The following is a 21,542-nucleotide window of genomic DNA, read 5'->3' as shown; positions in this document are numbered from 1 at the left end:
TATCACTTACACTTTCATATCGAATGCACTTTAAAATTTTTAATAGATTAAAAAATTTAAATCATCTTTACCCAGTTTCTTGTTTTTTTTCGAAATGTGTCTCCTGGATGATTTGAATTATATATGCTGCTTAAGATCCTTTTAACAACAGTGACCTAATGCCTTAAATGTGTTTCTGATATTTCCATTCACTTGATCACTGTTCAATAATTTTACCATGTTGATAACTGTACTTTCTTTTTTATCACTTTAAGAATGTAACTTTCATGTGTGAATATACACTTTTGATCCTAACACTTTGAAGGCATAAGCAGGTGGATCTGTTTTTTGAGGTCGACCTGGTCTATATAGGAAAACCCTATCTTAAAAAAAAATCAATCAATAAATAAGCAAATAAAAAAAAGAATTTAAAACATTTCTAATTAATATGAACACAACCACATCTTTAATAACAATTGATTTTTATTGCTGATAATTCATATAATCAATTTACAAAATGTTACATAGTGTCATATGGGAACTCAATTTCATCGTAAAATAAACCTGCTTTTCTCTTTTCATTGGTTGCTCTTAGTTTCCATTTTCATACACATATATAATTTATTCTGATTATTCTCTCCCCCACATCGTCCATTCCCTCCAGGTGACTTAAACATATACAGTCTTCTAAATTTAGGTTTCCGATGTCTGATTTCTCTTTTATTTATTATACATTCCTTTACTTTTCATCTATAGTTTATGATATCTTAATAAGAAACCCATTCTGTCATTAGCACTCTCTGTGCTTGATAGGAGACATTCACATTCTTCAGTAGCTTGTCATCAGTGCAGGAAATGACATCAAGCTCTCTCTCTCTCTCTCTCTCTCTCTCTCTCTCTCTCTCTCTCTCTCTCTGTCTCCCTCTCTGTCTCTCTGTCTCTTCTGTCTCTCTGTCTCTCTCTCCATCCCCTCCTCAAGTGTTCTGTTTTCTAGTACAAGGACTCACACTTTAGTCTAGCCTTGAACTCAAGGCAATCCACCTACCTCAGCATTGTGAGTGTTGGGATTGCAGGTATAAACCATCTTGCCCAGTGAATTTTGTGACTCTCGTACATCCCTTTACTATTTCTGAGTTATTTTTAATATTGCTGTGACCCTTTTCTAGCTTCTAGATGTAGATACATTAACTGATTAGAAGGCTTTATTTTTAAAGATTTATTTATTTATGTACATGACCACTCTGTCTGCGAGTGTCCCTGCATGTCAGAAGAGAGCTTCAGACAGAAGAGGGCATTGGATCCCACTACAGATAGTTGTGGGTCACCATGTGGTTGCTGGGAATTGAACTTGGGAGCACTGGAGAAGCAGCGCTCTTAACCACCAAGCCATCTCTCCAACCTGATAAAAAAGATTTTAAATTTCATTCTTTTCGTGTTTGTTTGCATCTTTCTTCTTGAGAACACTGTGATGGAATGTCCAAATGGTGATTAGTGGCGGTTGGTAGAAGGAGCCATATGTGTGATGCTGCCATATGTGTGAGGGGCTGGCAACAAGGTGCAGACCCAAGACCATGGCCCTGAGCACTGAGGCTCACCTGCTGGATGTGGGCTCTCAGCCCCATCAAGATGCCTTCAGGCGAGGACAGCAGGTGGTGGCTTGTGCCCTGCTGAACCGGCCTAGGAGAGTGGCAACCACAATTGCCATGCTTGCCATGCCCAAGCCTCCAGCCTGGGGCACCAGGAAGCTCCGGCTGTGATGGCCTCAGGTTGGTCACGGTGGGCCTGGAGGCCCGAAGAATCCGCCCCGGCCTCAGCGGGCCCTGAGAGGGGACTGACGGGCCTGAGCGGAGCCCGGAGCTCCACACCACGCGCCTCCCCTTGTCCTGCCTCCGGGTGTTGTCTGCGCCACGGAGTGGGCACACGTGTCCTTCCCACCCCGCCGCTCGACCGCGCCCGAGCCGGGCCTCAGGGCACGCGGAGCTGGTGGGTGAGCGCCGGGCCTGAGGGGGCGGGGCGCGCGCGTTATATTTGGCGCCGGCAGCAGCGCGTGTGCCTGGGTGAGTTTTCCTTCCGCGGGTGCCGGCAGCCGGGGCGCCGCCGCCCAAGCTGACTCCTCTCTCTCCCTCTCCAACCCCGGCAGGGCCCAGACGTGATTCTGCCTGCACGATGTCCTCCTTCCTGGAGGCGAGCTCTTCTCAGGCGCCACGTCGCGAACAAAAAGAGAAAAGAAAAAAATGAAAAGAAAAATCAGAAGAAGCTGACAGAGAAGGGGGCGGTAACGGCGTTGGGGGTCACCTCGGCCACGGGAGGGCGCGCTAAGACAGTGGCGGGGTTTCCAATGGCGACTCCACCCTTGCAGTGTCCAGGGAAGAAGCCAAGGCTAGTCCTGCCAGGGGACCTGGAGGCCTGGCGCCTGGGCGGACCCCTAGCCCGACCTCCGGTCTGCTCCCCAGGGACAGCAAGCCTCAAGCAGGGCGGTCTGCACCTTAAGAGCAGCATCATCAAGGTACATAGGAGACCCGCGTCCCTCCTAAGGCTCCTTCTGGGCCGCCCCCACCCCAGCCCTGGGAAAGCAGTGGCAGAAGGAGGCAATGCAAAGGGAGCCCATTGGGTAGGGGAAGGGAGGGTTCAGGGATGTATGGAGAGCTGAAGCAGGGATTGGAAAGCCTATGGCATTGGGAAAGAATGGAGAGGTGATCTGAGTGTGCATGACAGCTGTGCTCTGACATCCCCAGAGCAACTTGGGGCTGTCACCTCTCTCTAGATTGACTTAGAATTAAATGACCTGTACCTGCCAGGGCAGGACAGGCTTTTCAGAGGCAGCTTAGCCTGGTGGCACATTCCCTGTAATGTTTTCATTGTATGTTAAAGGATGGGGATCATGGGAATATATTTTCTTAAAACCTCAGGCAATTTATGCAGATTACAGTTCTGCATAATTTAATTCTTTCCTGCCTGCTGTGAGCAGGCCTCCAGATCAGCAAGTTCCTTTGGAATGGTTTTCTTGTTTTTGTTTATTTTCCATGGTGCTGATTAGAAAGCCATGAATTGTTTTGTGAATTTTAAATTTCAAGAGGTGACACCCAGAGTTTATGGTGGTTTCCTTCAAACACTGCAGTGTAGTTGCAGCATAAAAACATACTTCTTGTGACAAGAAGTGGAAAAAGAATGTTGATGAGCTAAGAAAAGAGGAGCCTTGAGCCAGATCAACCATTTGGCTTCCTCAAATTTGGAGCAAGCATGGAATGTGGCTTTTTCAGAATAGAGGGGGTTTTTAGGATTGGGCAATGAATGCTGTCTGGTGCTAACCCGTCCCTTTTGTGGCTGACAACCCTTAGGAGAAGGTCAGAATGTGCCAACAGCACAGATTGGGCACTGGTGGTGTTTGAACTCAGAAGTGCTCAGGAACTGTGAAAGTTTCTCTGTTATCACCCTGGAGCCATCTAGTGAAATAGACCACTGTGATGCTGTGTAAGAGGCCATTGTGAGGGCTGGAGAGATGGCTCAATGGGTAAGAGCACCAAGTGTTCTTCCAGAGGTCCTGAGTTCAAATGCCCGCGACCACATGATGGCTCACAACCATCTGTAAGGAGTACTGATGCCCTCTTCTGTTGTGTCTGAAGACAGCTGCATGGTCTCACATATAAATAAATAAATCTTACAAAAGATTGTCATCTACTGTAGTTTCTGTGTGGACAGGGCACAGTTGAAGGGCTTAAAAATCAAGTACATTGCCTGTCTTTAGAGATCAAGTGTATCACCTAACTTTCAAACCAAGAAATGTAGTGTCTTTTTTGCTGCTTCTGTACTTTTTAGTGATGTAACTTTTCTCCTATTACGTCATTTGTTTCCATGATAGTTGTTTTCAAGTATATATGATTATCGCTCCTATTTGCAGAGCTATTCAATATTTTCATTGGATAAATATTTGTGGTGAATTTACATTGTGATATCAGTAAAATGTTATGTGAAAATTTTAGAGAATATACGGTTTTGGGTAATTTTAATAACCTTTCCCCTCAAGTGGTGGCCTGTTTTCACATTGAAAAGACTGGAATTCATTACCATCCATAGCAGGATTGATAGGGAAGCGAAATGGACAGTGACAGTGTTGTTCTCTTTGACAGTTGTGGGAGCCAAGAAAGAAGTGTGACTTGCTTTTTGTGACTTACAAAATCAAGACTGAGTATCATTACTGTAGAAGTCCATGGAAAAAATGATGAAGTTTTCAGAAATCACCAGTTAAAGAAATGGTGGTTTTCTTATATTGAATTCTGAGTTTCAAAGTTATGTTTCATTTTTCTTTATTACTTAATGAGGCTTTTTATTAAGCTTTTTATTCACCATTACACCCTTAGATGCACAGTGCTAGGATCGTATTAGGTGCTCAATAAATCACTGACCATTGGGGAGGAGGAATGATAAGAAAGTATGTATTTTCTGTAAGTTCTGTTAGTTTTGGGAACAGGTGGTTTTAGGTTGACCAGTTATAGCTTGGTATCTTGACCCACATAAGACAACTTGACAGAACCCCCTTTCTGGCCATTATGTTCAACATATTTTACTCTTAATCATTCTTGAAAATCATGGAATTAGTGTGGAAAATTGATTTTACCTGCAGTATAGCAAAAAAGGCCAGTCTAGATAGGTAAGCAGATATGTTTCTCCATGAGCTGATGTCTTAAAACATCTAGATTTAGGAATTTAGTTTTGTGTTTTCTAAACATACATCGTACAGCATACAGATAACATCATAATAGAATAAAGGAATCTTTTGATTTAGCACCAAATTCCCTAAAGCAATGACTACTGCACAGCTCTCTTGGACATATAAATAGCCTAAATTATATTTCACTCTTTTAAAGAAATAATGAAAGCACTTAAGGTTAAGCAAAGCCCATGGGAAAAGTTTGCTGCGGTGTTTCTCTTTGGTTTCTTGTGCTCTTTCTAGAGAATGACTTTAAGAAGTCAGGGCGGTCAGGTGGTCAGCGTAGTCACGCAGTCATGAGCAGATGGTTAAGCAATGTGCTAGGGCTCCATCGGCCAGTGAGCCCAGCTGAAGAGGAGAGTCTAGCCAGTGAGTCTGACTGAAGAGCACAGGCTAGCCAGTGAGCCTGACTGAAGAGCAGAGGCTAGCCAGTGAACCTGACTGAAGAGCACAGGCTAGCCAGTGAGCCTGACTGAAGGCTGAAGAGCAGTGATTTTAACCTTTATTTCTAAGTTCTTCAGTTTTCCTAAAAGACAAAAGTTTCCCTCCATAAAGTTTGACTAAAGAGGTTCTCCTTGCTCTCTTCTTCTTATCTCCTTTCCTCTTGCTCTTATGACACAATAATTTCCTTACTCTCAAGGCCTTCCTCTCAACGCTGTGCCTTTACTTCTAAGTTCTTCTTGAGTTCTGTTCTCTTCAGTTCAGTTCTGTCTAAAAAGCTTCTCTCTCTTTGTACTCAGTATTTGTATATCTTTCTGAACACAGCATCACATGGTGAAATGTTCACCACAAGTTTGCACAGGAATTCAAATCATAAGTTGGATAATCAGTTTACGACAGAGAATGTTTACATGCATATCCATGAAGAGTAATCCTCAGGATAAACAGTCACCATCTGTCACCAGCTCTGCACATTCATGGAGAGTTAAAAGCTGTAATTTTTATGAGAAAAAAATAAGTGAAATTACCTATAGGCAAATCCAGTCAGTTATTTATGTTCAGTCCATGCACCTATAGTAAATGATTTGTTCTCCTTTTATGAACTTTGGTTAATTGGTTTATACCCTCTTAGGATGGGCTCTAATTTGTAGATGCCTCCTTGGTATTGGAGAAGCAATTCACTCATGACACTTTAAGAATAGAAGAGATCTCAATGCAATTTTGATCACCAGAGAAAACATAATAGCAGTCCTATTATAAAAGCTTAAAATTACTAATCTAATTTAGGAATTCTTATAGAACCATCATTAGGAATTAAGAAATCAACTATTTGTCTATACATCATCACGCCAAGACAATACATCTTTGTTGCTCTGTGGTGATCTGCTCAAAAGAGTGGGGTAAAGAGCATGACAAATACAGAGGCAGATGCTTGCAGTCAACCATTTAGCTGAAAACAGGGTCCCAAATGGAGAGTTAAGAGAAAGGATTGAGGGAGCTGAAGGGGTTTACAGCCACATAAGAACAACAGTAAGAAACACCCAGAGCTCCCAGGGCCTAAACCACCATCCAAAGAGTACACATGGACAGACCCATGGCTACAGCTGCATATGTAGAAGAGAATGGCCTTCTTGGGCACAAATGGGAGGAGAAGCCCTTGGTCTTGTCAAGGCTTGATGCCCCAGTATAGAGGAAACCAGAACAGGGAGGCAGGTCGGCCTGGGAGTTTGGGTGGGTGGTAACACCCTCATAGTAGAAGGGGGAGGCGTGTTATAAGGGGTTTAGTGGATGGGAAACCAGGAAAAGGGATAACATTTGAAATGTAACAAAAGCCCTCTCTGGGGATGGACAGCGGCTAAGGATGCTCTGAGCACCTCCTTCCCTGCTGCCTCCCTTTGATCACGACTGTGGTGTATGGTGTCAGCCTGGGACTCCCCATGGGATGCTGCTGGCACTGGTCCTGGTGTTCAGGGCCAAGAGCATGATGAGCAAGGAGCACATGGTTTGTCCCGATTCAGAGCTGGGTGAGTGGCCACCAGAGGACTAGGACAGCTTCCTGTACAATCATGAGGACTTCCTGGGCAAGGAGGACTCCAAGACCTTTGATAGTAAGCCTGGACGAGAGCAGGAGAGGCTGGGGAAAATTGTTGATCCAATTGACAGTGATGGAGGTGGCCTTGTTACTACTGAAGACCTGAAAGTTTGGATCAAACAGGTACAGAAATGATACATCAACCATAATGTGGCTAAACTCTGGAAGGATTGGGATACATATACGAAAAGATCTCCTGGGAAGAATACAATCAGGCCAACTATGGCTACTACCTGGTTAACCTTGCTGAATTCCAAGATAGCTCTGATCATCACAACTTTAAAAAGTTGCCTCCATGAGATGAGAGGAGGTTTAAGGCCTTGACGGTGACCTGACAGCTACTCAGGACGGGTTCATTGCTTTTCTACACTAAGAGGATTTAGAACATATGAAGGAGATTGTAGTTCTGGAAACCCTGGAGGATATCGACAAGAACGGGGATGGTTTTGTGGACCAGGATGAGTACATTGTGAACATCTTTTTCTCACGAGGACAATTGCCCTGAGACAGACTTGGTTTTGTCTGGGGAGCAGTTCAATGATTTCCCAGATCTGAACAAGGATGGGAAGCTGGACTAGGATAAGATTCGCCACTGGATCCTCCCTCAGGACTATGACCATGCACAGGGTGAGTTCTGGCATCTGGTGTATGAGTCAGATAAAAAAAGATTCTTACCAAGGAGTAGATTTTAGACAACTGGACCATGTTTGTGGGAAGCCATGCCACCAATTACAGGGAAGATCTTACCAAAAATCATGATGATATTTGAAAGACACTCATCCTCATATGGCCAACGGTCACAGGCTTTCTACAGATGTTCTGCGTGATTGCTATATTTGTCAAGTATATAGCAGTTGTGTCCCTAAACAATGAGAAACCTTTCTAAAGCTCAAAAAAATCATACTTTGCACCACAAACAATAATAGTAGGAGATTTAAACACCCTACTTTCATCAATGGACAGATCAGGGAAACAGAAATTAAACAGAGACATAGAAAGACTAACAGAAGTTATGAACCAAATGTATTTAACATATATTTATAGAACACTCCACCCTAAAACCAAAGGATATACCTTCTTCTCAGCATCCCACAGTACCTTTTCCAAAATTGACCATATAATCGGTCACAAAACAGGCCTCAACAGATACAGGAAGATAGAAATAATCCCATGTATCCTATCAAAAAACCACGGACTAAGGCTACTGATCAATAACAACAAATAGGACAGAAAGCCCACATATACATGGAAGTTGACGTCAATGACAACTTGGTTGGTCATTGGAGACATAAGAAAAAAATTAAAGATTTCTTAGAAGTAAATGAAAATGAAGATACAACATACTGAAACTTATGGGACACAATAAAAGCAGCGCTAAGAGGAAAAATCATAGCTCTGAGTGCCTGCAAAAAGAAACAAGAGAGAGCATATTTCAGCAGCTACACAGCACACCTAAAAGCTCTAGAAAAAAATTAAATAAACCCTAGAGAAGTAGAAAGCAGGAAATAATCAAACTCAGGGCTGAAATCAAACAAGAAGAAACATAACCGAGTATCAAAAGAATCAGCAAACCCAGGAGCTGGTTCTTTGAGAAAATCAACAAGATAAATAAACGCTTAGCCATACTAACCAGAGGGCACAGAGAGTGTATCCAAATTAATAAAATCAGAAATAAAAGGGAGACATAACAGCAAAATCTGAAGAAATTAAAAAGATCATCAAATCCTACTACAAAAACGTATATTCAACAAAACTGGAAAATGTAGAGGAAATGGACAATTTTCTATACAGATACCAGGTACCACAGTTAAATCAGGAATAAATATACCTTCGAAACAAACCCGTAACTCATAAAGACATAGAAACTGCTATTAAACATCTCCCATCACACCAGTCAGGATGGCTAAGATCAAAAACTCAGGTGACAACAGATGCTGGTGAGGATGTGGAGAAAGAGGAACACTCCTCCATTGTTGCTGGGATGGCAAACTGGTACAAGCACTCTGGAAATCAGTCGGAAGGTTCCTCAGAAAATTGGAGATTGCACTACCTGAGCACACAGCTATACCTGTCCTGGGCATATACCCAAAAGATACTCCAACATAAAACAAACACATATGATCCACTGAGTTTATAGCAGCCTTATTCATAATAGCCAGAACCTGAAGTGAACCCAGATGCCCTTCAACAGAGGAATGGATTCGAAAAATGTGGTACATCTACACAATGGAGTACCACTCAGCTATCAAAAACAATGACTACGTTCAATTCATAGGCAAATGGAAAAAACTAGAAAATATCATCCACAGTGAGGTAATCCAATCACAGAAAAACACACTTGGTATGCTCTTGGTAGCGATGGCCTTGAAGCCCTCCATTATTGATGTTATTATTATGGTTAGCATTAAGTATGACTGGGTTCATGGAAAATCCCCAGCCAGCTGCAGAAGACTAATACAAATGTGGTGGTCAAGATGAATAATCATATGATAACGTGTGACGTTAAGATACCCAATGTCATGACCTGTAACCTTTCTGAAAAACCAACATCCTGCTGACTAATAGATATGACAAACCTGTGAACTTTCTGACAACCTGTCAACATCAGCCGATTCCCTGACCACATGAATATTGTGTCCTTGGCGTGGGTAATTGTTTTTTACTTCTCTCCTCTCTCTGTTACCCTTTTTATGGTACAAATTCAGCCTTGGGGAAAAATAAAATTGTCGCCTTGATCAGACTCTTGTCTTGGAGTCCTTCGTCACGTCTCTTGTCCCCCATTCTCTTCCAGATTCTCAGCACCCCTCATTGACAGTATGTACTCATTGATAAGTGGATATTGACCAAAACCTCAAATTACCCAAGATGCAATCTACAGATCTCAGGAAACTCAAGAAAAGGATGACCAAAGTGCAGATGTTCCCACACCTTCTTAAAATGGGGAACAAAAGTATCCATAGGAGGGGATATGGAGGCCAAATCTAAAGCAGAGCCTGAAGGAACAGCCATTCAGAGCCTGCCCCACATGTGGCCCATGTATATACAGCCACCAAAACTAGGTAAGATTGATGAAGCTAAAAAGTGCTTACTGAAAGGGACTGGATATACATCTCCACTGAGAGACACATGCAGAGCATTTCAAATAAAGAGGTCAGTGCTGGCAGTAAACTAGTGAACTGAGAGCAGGACGCCATTTATGGGAATTAGAGGAAGGATTCAAAGAGCTGAAGGGCTTGCAACCCCATAAGAACAGCAATGCCAACCAAATAAACCACTAGCAAAAGACTATACGTGGACTGACCCAGGGGTCCAACTGCATATGTAGGAGAGAATAGCCTTGTTGGGGCACCTGTGGAAGGGGAAGCCCTTGTTCTTAACAAGGTTGGACCCTGAGTGCAGGGAAATATCCGGGAAGGGGTTTCTAAGTGGCATGGATTGGGGGACCATATATATGGGAGAGGGCACGGCAGGGGGGTTTATGGACCAAAAGCTGGGAAAGGGAATAACGTTTGAATAAAACATATATATCTATTAAAAAAACTAAAATTTAAAAAAATGATACTAATGCCAAAAAATAATCAAAAAATGTGAATAAGAAAGAAATTTTAGGATTTGGAAAAAGATGAATGCCAGGTATTTGAAAAACTGTATGATCATGGTCAACACTTTAATATACTTGAGAAATTTTTTTACATGTTAATGAACTGCATCTTTTTAAATAGTGAATGGAAATCCAGTCCCTTCCTGGCTGTGAGGCTGGGGATCCAGATGTAGTGGAATTCATTATTTGTTGGTCCTGAATCTTTGAGTCTGCTTCTAACTCAGCTTATGCCAAGGAAACTAGGCCAAGGTGATATCTAAGCCATTGACCAAACTATCTGGACTAACAATCACAGGTGAAATTCCACCTTGTAAATGGGAGGAGAGGAATAAAAGATACCTTTAAAGATTTAAAAAAAATGAAATGTACCCCAAAAAATCCAATAAAAAAGTTTAAAATAAAAATAACTTAGGAAATACAAAATACTGGGTTACCATTCCACAATCATGATGTGTTTCTTCTGTGATAGCTTACAGGTTAATTTACTTTTCTATGACTGTTTTCTTATTTGAAAGTAAGTAATGGCATCATCTGTGGAGTGATGGTGAGAACAAAAGCTTTGCCTAACTTGAACAATCGATCCCTCCTGAGCATGTGCTTAACATTCTAAGCACAGGGAAATTTCCTGAGGGGATTAAAGAACAAAATCCAAACATAAAACAGGAACAACAATGATTTAAAAACATTCTGCATTCTGGGTATGAAGGCATGTTACAACTTTAATCAGCTTTGTAGGTATTTCTAATAAACACACAAAGAAACAAAAATCCTATCACAGTCCTAGCAGTTGCATCCAACAAAGAGAGAGCTGTGAGGTAGTGTGTGCTGCTTCTTTCCCCAGATACCCCTGGGCCTCAGGCCTGCACCCAGTGAGCTGGACCAAGAGCAGCCAGGTTGAAATTCCTGCTGCCATGGCAGGATTCTGCAGGAACATTTCCCTTTGACAACAAGGAACCTGTGTGGAGGAGACCTCTTGGTGAGTCCTCAAGGACTCTACATGTCCTATTCTGCAGGGAGAAGCCCTGCCAGGTCTTTGGCAAGGCCAGCCAGTTGTCTGGGGAAGTCTCTGGTCCTGTGGCAGAGGGCGAGGAATGGCAGAAAGAAGGGCAGCTCCACTGAGAGCAAAGGATAACCCTTCTAGGCCTATGACCTCCTAATTAATTTATCTTTTCACCTGATGCCTATTCACATTTTCTTACTATCATACAACTGTGATCTTGATGAGCAGCTGGGCTCTTGTTTTCTTAATCAGTTCTTTGTTGTCACAGACGTTTTTAACTTACTCCAGCCCCTGAGAATTATTCACACCTTCTGTATGCAGTAGGACCCTTGGTGGGCCTGTCATCTCAAAAATAGAAGGTTCAGTAATCCACAAGATTGGACTCCAGTCTACCTCAGGCCAGGAAAGAAGTCAGCCACCATTAGTAAAAGAGCAAGGGAAAAATTACATAGGAAAAACAAGTGGCTTAATCAGAAGAAAAGATCCTCAACTTCTAAGGCCCGCACATCTGCACCCCTCTCTTCTGAGCTTTGTATAGTGATGTTGTATAACTCCAGATGGTAGTAAAAGGCAGAGTTCTTCCCAGAACGTCATACATGATTTTCACTCTTACATCTGTGAGGTTTGGTGGCATTATAGCACACATTCAGGTGGGATTATAAAACCTAGGATAAGAAGACAGAATCCACATATCACAATGCCAAATGGACACCCTCCAGAACTTATGGACCCATTAAAATTGAGCTTCAACCTGACCTCACGCCATTCCACTCCCTTCCCGTTCTCCTGATTGTTATGTTTGCTAGAAGTAAAAGATCATGGTGCAGCCCCCAATATTCTCATGCCTGGACTTGGCTATTCAGGAAGAATGATATTGTAAAAGTGATGGCTACGTAGTTACAATGTAGTAACACAAGGTCCAGGTTGACATTTGCTCACTGATGTCCAATTTAATTGTCTTGTTATATTTGAGAAAAGGAAGATATCCTACATAATATATAAAAGGGACAGAAACTTATTCTTTTATATATGCCCTGTAGTTGATCACTATGTTCCCATGGAAAAGGAGTTTTTATTGCAAAAGAAATAGGATTATAGACCATTGATTTTGTGAAATACATGGATATGTAAATGGAAACAATGTCGGCTGTCAAGGACTGCACAGTAAGCAAATATTTCCAGGTTTTATACACTCAGAGGTATAGAAGAAATATATTGGCCTCCAGAAAAAGGGAAAACCTTAGGAATGGAAATGTGTGTCACATGCATTGTCTCAAGTAGTAGATTTACTTTTAAGTAAAGTCTCCCTCCTCCTTGGTCCCTAGAGATTTGGGTGCTAAGAAAAATCTGCTCTCAAATTCAGGGTTGTAAGCAGCCCTCCCCAGCAAAAGCATTGTTGACTTTTAATGAAGCAGAGAGAAATATCTAGCTTTGAAATAGAGGTTGCCAAATGGTATTCCCAGCGACACATGAGAGACTGGAGGAAAGGGTCCCCACAGAAAATCATTAGTTTGGGGAGAGCTGGTTAGTAGGTAGGCCATAGAACTTTCCAGTGACATCACCAGTAAGCACTTCACTGGGCAATCTATTGTATCTAAGAGATCCCTAGAATCTTCTGTGATGTCACCAGTGTTGTGGTGACACCAACTGCCTTTGGGATCTTTCTTCAGTTCCCTTTGGGTTCACAAGCAGGCATGTTTCGCCAGCTGCTCAGGCTATTTCGGAAGGAAAGGGGAGATCAAGGAGAGACCATACCAGGTCAGAGGGAAGCTGACCCCCTCTCTAGTGAAACAGGAAGGAGGAAATCATTCTGGGGAAGGCCTGGTGAGTCCTGGGCAGAGTTGGGGAACATCCTCAAGGAGGTAGGTTTGAGATGTGCCTTCTAAGGCTAGGCCTTACAAGCAGGAGCCTTGGGATTTCTCAAAGGCAAACCAAGAGTCAGGAGTTCCTAACCTTAAATTTGAAAGACATAAAGTGGTAAGCCTTCAGTGTCTTTTCTTGAAGTTTTTTAACTGTGAATGTCAATGAATGGCAGGAGGAGGCACTGTGAGATTAACAATGTGACCATCCATGGTTGGGAGTTGAAGAACTTCATCCTCTAGATTACTGTAGGTTACATAAGTCTCTATGGTGAGAACAAGGAAGGATGCACCCCTAGTCATGAATTGAGTTCTCAGACACTTTGGACTGGAACATAGATGATTAGAGCTTGATGGAGCTAAGCATTATGAACTCTAGGATTAACTGCACCACATCTGATATGAGATAACATTATCCCAGATGTTTATGTCTCAGTCAGGTTATAACTTTCAGTGCCAGGGGTCCTATAATAGTGAGTGTGGCACGTGTATGGCATTAGAGGTTGGGAAGAGGGTCATAGCTTAAAGTCCAGCTTCAAAATAGCTTTTCTGCTCTTTTTGGGATTCACCCAGTCTACCATTTCATCTTCCTCAACTGCCTTTTGGTATTCGGAATGGTCTTTTCCTCCCATGGGCCATCAAATATGCAAATTAACTTGGGTTTATCTATCTACAGGATTTGGTAGGAAGGCATCATCCCAAAGTGTAATAAGTCAGCAAGTGGAGTGTCTAAAGGAACTGGAGGAACTCAAATTTGAAATCCAGAAGTGTCAATTCGAGAGGGATGAACTTTACCAAATCCTGGACCTTTATATCTATGATGATTGGGACCACAGGTAATCATTATGCCCAGTAACCTGTTCACTGTCTTGTGCTCTCTCTCTGCTAACCCAAGATTTCCTCATAGCACGAGAGAGTTTCACCTCTCATCCTGGATTTTAAGGAGACTTGGCATGCATTAGCTTGTGAGATAAGCTAGGTGCTGTGTGTTTGGGGTTAACCTGTTTTGTAGTTGAGCCTGAGGTGGTTGGAGATGCATTGGTTCTGTCAACAGCTGGAAGGACCTGGTCACACTTACTGCAAGTGTGTGTGTGAATGAAATGCCTGCAGGTCATCACTCTTTTCCTCTGAATTTGTTCATTATACACTGATTCTATGGCACCTCCATGGATGTAGTTGGCATTCTAAATGTTTTTGGATATGGGTTGGTATGTATATATGTGGATGTATTTGTTGGTGTTTTACTCAGGATCAGTACGTCTGGGACCTTTGATGGGGTCTGAGAATTTGTGTGATGGACAGTTTGCAGGTCATGATAGTGATGAGTACGTGGAGGCCCACATTGATCTACAGAGCACTTTGCTCCTTCTGTATACCTTGGTGGCACACAGGACTCTCCTGAGGGGAGGAGGTGCTATAAATCCTCTTCCCTGTCAAACATAGTTATGCCCTCTGAGAATTCATGTAACAATAGAAACCAAGGATTGAGTATTCAAAACAAGAGAAATGTCATCACAGCTTTCTCTTGGGCCCAAAGCTGTGGCACAGACTGGAGGAATCTTCTTCCTGAACTAGTCAATTCCATCATGCTCACCTGGCCAGCTCTTGAAGCTCAGGTCCCTCCAATTGGTCCCTTGGCTCTGTTGTCCTGTGCCCAGGATAATAAACTTAACCAGTACAAATACTTTGAAGGAGCAAGTATGTGGTACATACTGAGTTTAAGTAATCGAGAGAACAGTCTGATTTTACCTGCTTTGTTTCACCTGCTTTGATCTTTAGTTTTTTATTTTTTTAACTATCCAGGGATTGTTCATTGTGACCTAGAAATGGTCACTGTGGTCTTGACCGTTGTTATTCCCAAACAGGCAGCTCTCAGGCTCTGCCCTCTCCTACATAGTGAGTCTTTGCAGAACCATATCTCCCCAAGATTCCAAGGAGTCCTTATATCAAAACAAATGTTTGCTTATGTACATGGAAATATTTTCTGTGGATTGAGTCTCACTCTTGGGTTTTGGTCTGGTTTTTGAGTTTGCCACTTTCTTCCCTTCCACCATTCCTTGAATTTGAACTGTTTTATTATATATTTTTTATTTACATTTCACCTAATTCTGAAATCATGAGTTCAAAATGTTATTTGTTCCTTTGGCCATGACCTAACCCAGGCTGGATGTCGAATTGCCAGTCCTTCAATCCGAACATGAGATGAGAATGATGGCTATGCAAATGATGACCAACTCAATAAGTGAGGCCATGGAGAGGTACAAGGAGCTCATACAAGTGAACAGTTCCTACCGGTGAGTCGCTGACAGAGATGAAAACCCAGCACTAGGCAGGGAATGCTTCTGTCCTGTGTGACTTTGAACCAAAGTCAGGGCTCTGGTTCTGTAGTGTCTGACTCTTAAAAAGAAGCCTGCCTTGTGGCAAGGGTCTTAGATTTGTAGCTCTTGGACTCAGTTGTCCTACATGTGAAGGGTGTAGAAGACCCTCCAATTGTTATTTTCCCCATTAAAGATCCTCAAGATAGAAAAGGTTTGCACCATAATGGGAATATCAATCAACTCTGAATCTCTAGAACTCTGACAGGATGTCTATGATCCATGAGAAACACATGGAAAGATTATACAGCTATTGGATCTTCAACTACCCCTCAGAGGGAATTTCCCCACAACGTGAAGATGTTTTCAGCATACTATGGACATATAAGCACCCATATGGACCATTTCTTCTTCCTTGATTTATATAAACCGTCTTAGTGTCAGGATTTTCAGAAGTACTTTGATTCACAGGGAATGTATCCTCTGGATTTGACCTCCTCTAATTGGTGCTAACTTGTATAGTGTGGCTCTATTCTGGTGATTTCTGGGGATGAGGGCCCTTGAAGGGATGACTGGACTTGCAGGAGTGACAGGCAAATAGAAGCTGGCTGGGATTTACCATTGTTTGTTTGTGGTTCAGCATCAGGCAATCCCAGCTCCTGCGTGAACAAGCTCAATTGGAGAACAATATACAGATTTTGCTGAATGAGAAGAGAAAACTGCTGGTGGAGCAGACTGAACTGCCAGCATCCTCTGTGGAGACAAAGAGGTTCTGTGAAGAGGCCGGAATGAACATCTGTGACCCCAGAGCCAAGCAACAGCAGGTAGGGTTAGGACTCAGGGTCAGGTTGTCCTCATGTCTTACCATAATCATAGACAAACCAATGTAACTGTCTATTGACTGATCCATGTCCTGACCTAGGTCTCATCCAAGTGTTCATTCATGTGATGGTTTACAAGGCTTTCTGTGGAGATAGCCCCTTTTCAAGAAACTGCATGTTGGAAAGCAAATGCTCCTCCTCTTCGAGAATCTGCACTTCATTAAGGGAGATAGGTTGATCACACAGCACAGCACTACATGCCATTATGTATGGAGGGTGCTATGTGGGAGCCCCTCTTTAGACTAGAACAGGGCTTTGAGGGATGAAGCAAAAGCCTGGAGCTCATTTTATTTTCAGGATCGTGTGAGACTCAGGAAGTAAGTAGTTTTCAAGGAGGAGAGCCTGGTGGAAATGCCAAAGAAATGGTTCTCATTGTCATTTGTGGTGGCTTTTGTTCTTCCTCCCCTCATGTCCCTATATATGAAGACGGTGACTTCATGCTTCATAGATCTTGGGTAACTACAGAGCCTGTGTATCAGTATGTCAATTCTGTCTTATTTGAGTGCCCCTGAGAGTTCATAACTGGGCCTTACAACCTGAAGCTGGTTAGAAGAGCAAGGATGTGGAAAAGGTTTCTCAAAGGCTGAGGGTTGGCATGAGAGACTTGAGACTTCAAGAACAAAGTTATCCGTATGTACCCCCAATTCTCACCAAGAAAGGTGCATTGCTGTGCTGACCTGCATCTTAGGGAGCACGCGGGGAGGCCAGTTCATGACATGCAGTTTTGTCCAGTCATTATCTAACTTAGTCCTTTAAGCCTAGGTCTCTCAACAAACATGAAGCTTCCTGTTTTGTGCTGGCCAGCAGTCTTTGCATCATTCATCCAGTTCCAAGTGGAGCCCCCTCTCTTATTTGTCTCAACACATTCTTAAACCATTTAGCTATTTTAAAAATAAGGATTAGATTTCTTTACTTTACCTGAACAGAGTTATCCCCCGGAAAGATTCTGTATTGTCTTATTGGCTTCCCCATGATCTTGCATGGAATCCTAGAGTGCAACCCTCTGCTGACATTGCTTTGCTGACTATATCATGGGCACTGCATTCTTTCAGGATAGATTCCCTCCCAATATTGTACACAGTGCTGCATTTCAGAAAATTCACTGTATGTTATTTATTTAGCCTTTTACTGACTGACATTGAGGTTGTTTTTATATCACAGGAACTCTAATGTGATCAAATGTTCCTCGGAACTGACTATGAGTTACTGTCTTCTCTGGTGCTTCCAAAGTCTTCTATGAAGGAAACAGGGTAGTTTTAGTGAGGGGCCTATGATGAGTCAGCATAGAGCTTGATGGAGTCTTTTCCTAGAAATTTCTCTCTTGGGGATTTGATGTTGTGTTGTTTAGGCTATCTGTGCAGAACATGTAACTTACTTATCGGACCAGCAAGTATCTGCATAGAAAGGTTTCCTGAAGTGGAAATGAGTACAGGTCAGGGCAGCACATATTGCTTGAGTCTAAGAGACTTGTACACAGCATTGTTCCCACTAATTCCTCACTCAACAGGAAATGTGCTGCATAAGTGCAAAGTTTTCATTTGTGCATGTGAGTGTGTATCTGGGTGTCTGTGTTTGTGTGTGTTTGTGTGTGTGTGTGTGTGTGTGTGTGTTTGCAGTAGTGAACGTGTGTTTCCCTCTATTTCCAAGTTTCATGAGAAAAGTACTCTAAGCGTTCACTTTACATCCATGAAACATGAAATAGAGCTGCCCAGTCATTTGGCATCTCCATCTAGCTCTGTACAGGAAAAGGACACTTAAATTACTAATTTATTGTTTCCAAAAATTTCAGAACAGAATTATCTTGTGAAGTCTGGGGGAGGAGTGGAAATATGTTCAAGTGAGTCATGTTTCACAGGGGTAACAAATGGTACAGGCCTAGAGCTTGCAGGTCCCTTTTTGTTATGGTGTAGAAGCAGGACAATAAAATCCTTTAGAAATGCAACCCCCAAAACGAGGACACAAAAACACCTGTAAAGTTAGATTTTCAAGTGATTAGGGGCAAAACTACTGATCTGCATTGAAATCCTTTGGAGCACATCAAAGGAATGGAGTACTGGGAGGTAAGGGCAAGGCTTCTCTAGAAAAATCCATGAGTTTATTCTGCTTCTCTGTTCTTTGTGAATTGTGAAAGTCCATTGGAAGGTTATGTCACTCACTGTGTCTTCTCCAAGGTTGCTTTTCACATTGCCTGCTACCATTTCTTTCGAGCTACCTTGGCACACTACAACTTCCCCTGGGAGTTTGGCTTGGATTTTATTCATTGAGAATTTGAGTTGCTTGGAATTGTATCGTCATCCAGAAAAAGCCCCATAGCTATGCTGTGGTGCAAGAACAGGGCAGTTTCAGGGACCCCTTTAGGTGCAGAGATAATCCAAAGCGCTCCTCTATGTTATCTGTGTAGCATTCTGCAAGTGCTGTCAATCAACATCATTTTCTCTCAGTTAATTTCAGCCTCAATGGGTTAGGAGAAATGATGAGCTTCAAATGGGTCTGACAGTGTAAGAACAGGTAGCCCTATGAGAAGCCATGTTCAGAAAGTGGAACAGAAGTTTTAGTTAACCCAGTGATTCCACAACAAGGAGTAGGTATTGCCATTGCAACTGGGAGCATCAATGTTGTAGTGGTCCCAGAGTAACCTTGAAGGAGAATCTATCCAGACGTCCATCAGCCAAGGAGTAAAAGTGTACCATACGATGGAGCCCTTCCATAGATTCTGATTCAGTGTGAGATAATCCATGCAAGCTTTTACTTACTTATTCAAATTATCTTTGGAGCAATCACAGTACGGGGAGAAAATTTGTTGATTTGGATCCTGGTTATGGAGATTTCCTATGATTCTAGCTTTGGGCATGAAGTCACTCAGGCTATGGTAAAGACAGCTCCAATTAGAAGAAGTTGCACACTTTGGGGAAAGTCTGAAAGAGTGAACAAGAACAAGAGTCTAGTCCACCACCAATATATGATCCTTTGCTGAGCAACAAGACAGCTCTACACAGCCTTTGGGACTTGCTAAGCCAGATTGTTAATGGAAAAAGAACCCTGACTCTATGACGGTTTATGGGAGGACAGCACATCACTGACTGAGCTGTCTATAGGCTCTGGCCACTATGTACATATCCCACTCAACATTTTTTTTTATGCCTCCAGCGAATCCTGGGGAATCTTTACATTAAGCATTAATGTTCAGGTAGGGACACAGGCTGGAAGAAGCCATTTGAATATCCTTCCCTATATAAATACCCTTTTTGGGTGGATGACCACCCCACCTGGATTTCAGCCTCAGGCAGTTAAAGATCTACTCAGAGTATTGTTCTGGTACAGTTCATGTGAATTTTGCCCATGAAACAATATATATGATCCTCTGGATTTCTTGCTATGTTCTACTCCTTTCTTCCTGTGATCTCTCCGGAAAGATCTGAGGACATTTTCTCTTCTGTCCTCTCACAAATTGCCTTACACTAGCCATAGACTTACTGGGGTGCTGTTCTGTTTCTACATCACAATCACCTTTAATGTCATTGTGTACGCTGGGAAGATTTGCATGGAGCACATTCTCAGTGATTACAGGATCTATGCAATTCCCATGGATTTGATGTGAGATGGCTTCCCTGTGTATTTGCAGACTCAGTGGTTACAAATAGAAACTAGACGGGTTCCTTCAGTGCTAACATAATCAGAAATTTCACCTCAATTCTGGGCATGTTCTCCAGAAGGAATCCACATGGTATTCTAGGTTGCTCATACCTCTCTTGAACTCAGATTCAGACATAGCTACAATGTTATTATTCAATGTCATATACCTGGACCAGTGGGAAAAAAATGCTCATTTTTCTCTTAATCCCAGTACAGTGAATAGTCCACAGTTCAAATTCTAACAGTTTGAAAGGTGAGATATAAATCCAAGCGCAGGTACTCTAGGACACTTGGGGATGCAGGGACTGACCTCAGCTGACAGGTCATGCTGGATTGTCCAACTGAATAGAGCTGATATATGAGGGAGAGCCGAATTGACAACCACTCACTAAACCTTTTTTTCCCTTGCTCTGCTAGGTCTGAAATTCTCCAGCAGAAACTCGAACATGACACAGTCCAGGACAAGATCTCCCTTGGAGAGAAGAGCTACAGGAGGAGAACTAAGTGTGCACAGCAAATACACCACTATTGCATCTCACCTGTAATGTCCATAGCAACTGTGGACTGCATTTTCCTCCTGTAGTTTGATTTCTTTGGATTGAATACGCTGTATTTTCACCATGCCTCTCTCCAGCAAGTGTACACTTTTTGAGGGACTCAGAGAAGTGCTGATGCACATCAATCAAGAGCTGCTGGTCATCCAGAAAGACTGTGCACATGTAAATTTGTACTTGTCCTGGTGGGTCATCCAGAAGAGTTTCATGGAGATCAGTTCACAATATTGGAAAGACTTTGTGACAAAGTCTGTAATATAATTTCTACTCAGTGTTGGATGGCTTTTTCCTTAATACCCCCACTCCAACAAAACAGACCTACTTCCACTCGTCTTGAAAAGATTATTACCATCACTAACTGCTTGTCTACTATGTCTCCAAGGCAAGCCACAGGCTATAAGTCTATTCTGCAAAAGGAGCAGCAAAAAATGCTTAGTGCAATTCCTCTATTTAAAGTTTGGTTAATTTTTAATTGTTTTGGTTATTTGGTTTTCCTTCTATTCATTTGAAGATTTGTTATTTATCTGTTGTTGTTGTTTTCTTCATTTGCTTTTCTATTTTGATAAGGATATAGACTGTATATATTGACTACCTGCATCTGGTTACTATCAAGTAAATTGGATGTATTCTGGTCAATAAAGGAGTAATCTCAAACTCTTCACTCTTAAGAACCTTCTTTATTGATCATTAGTGTCAACATCTGAAGTCCCACAGCTATCAGGGAGGGATGGATCTCTGCATTCTCATGGGGACTGGGCATCAAATCACTTCCCAGTCAGACTGAGATTCACAGGAATTTATACAGTCACTGTGCACTGTGTTTCCAACTCTGAATTTCAACTTCATCATGCATACATTACCCACTGTGTATGCTTGCTGTCAAATATATAGTTACCTCTAAATTATACTCTGTCGATGAGAGTTTTGACCAAATTAATAGGATAAACATTAATTTTTCTGTAACACCTCCCAGGACATAT

General features: G+C 42.3%; 1 protein-coding gene across 3 annotated transcripts; it reads left to right on the top strand.

Moving 5' to 3' along the window:
• Positions 1-1,952: 1,952 nt before the first annotated feature.
• On the top strand, positions 1,953-21,216 carry LOC134480506 (uncharacterized). Of its 3 annotated transcripts, none has more exons than XM_063268014.1 (6): positions 1,953-2,485; positions 9,511-9,778; positions 13,856-14,015; positions 15,342-15,473; positions 16,135-16,318; positions 20,426-21,216. In XM_063268014.1, the coding sequence occupies exons 2-6, from the start codon at positions 9,688-9,690 to the stop codon at positions 20,429-20,431; spliced, it is 573 nt and encodes a 190-aa protein (XP_063124084.1). In that variant the 5' UTR covers positions 1,953-2,485; positions 9,511-9,687; the 3' UTR covers positions 20,432-21,216. The 3 variants fall into 3 exon arrangements, with proteins under 3 accessions (XP_063124084.1, XP_063124083.1, XP_063124082.1); XM_063268013.1 differs by having other exon boundaries at positions 1,983-2,485; positions 9,511-13,144; XM_063268012.1 differs by lacking the exon at positions 1,953-2,485 and having other exon boundaries at positions 4,765-13,144.
• Positions 21,217-21,542: the final 326 nt, after the last annotated feature.

The sequence above is a fragment of the Rattus norvegicus genome, chromosome 9 (assembly GCF_036323735.1).
Source record: "Rattus norvegicus strain BN/NHsdMcwi chromosome 9, GRCr8, whole genome shotgun sequence".
In the NCBI taxonomy this organism is placed as follows: domain Eukaryota; kingdom Metazoa; phylum Chordata; class Mammalia; order Rodentia; family Muridae; genus Rattus; species Rattus norvegicus.
The sequence above is the reverse complement of the archived record's forward strand: the minus strand, read 5'-3'. Positions and strand labels throughout refer to the sequence as shown.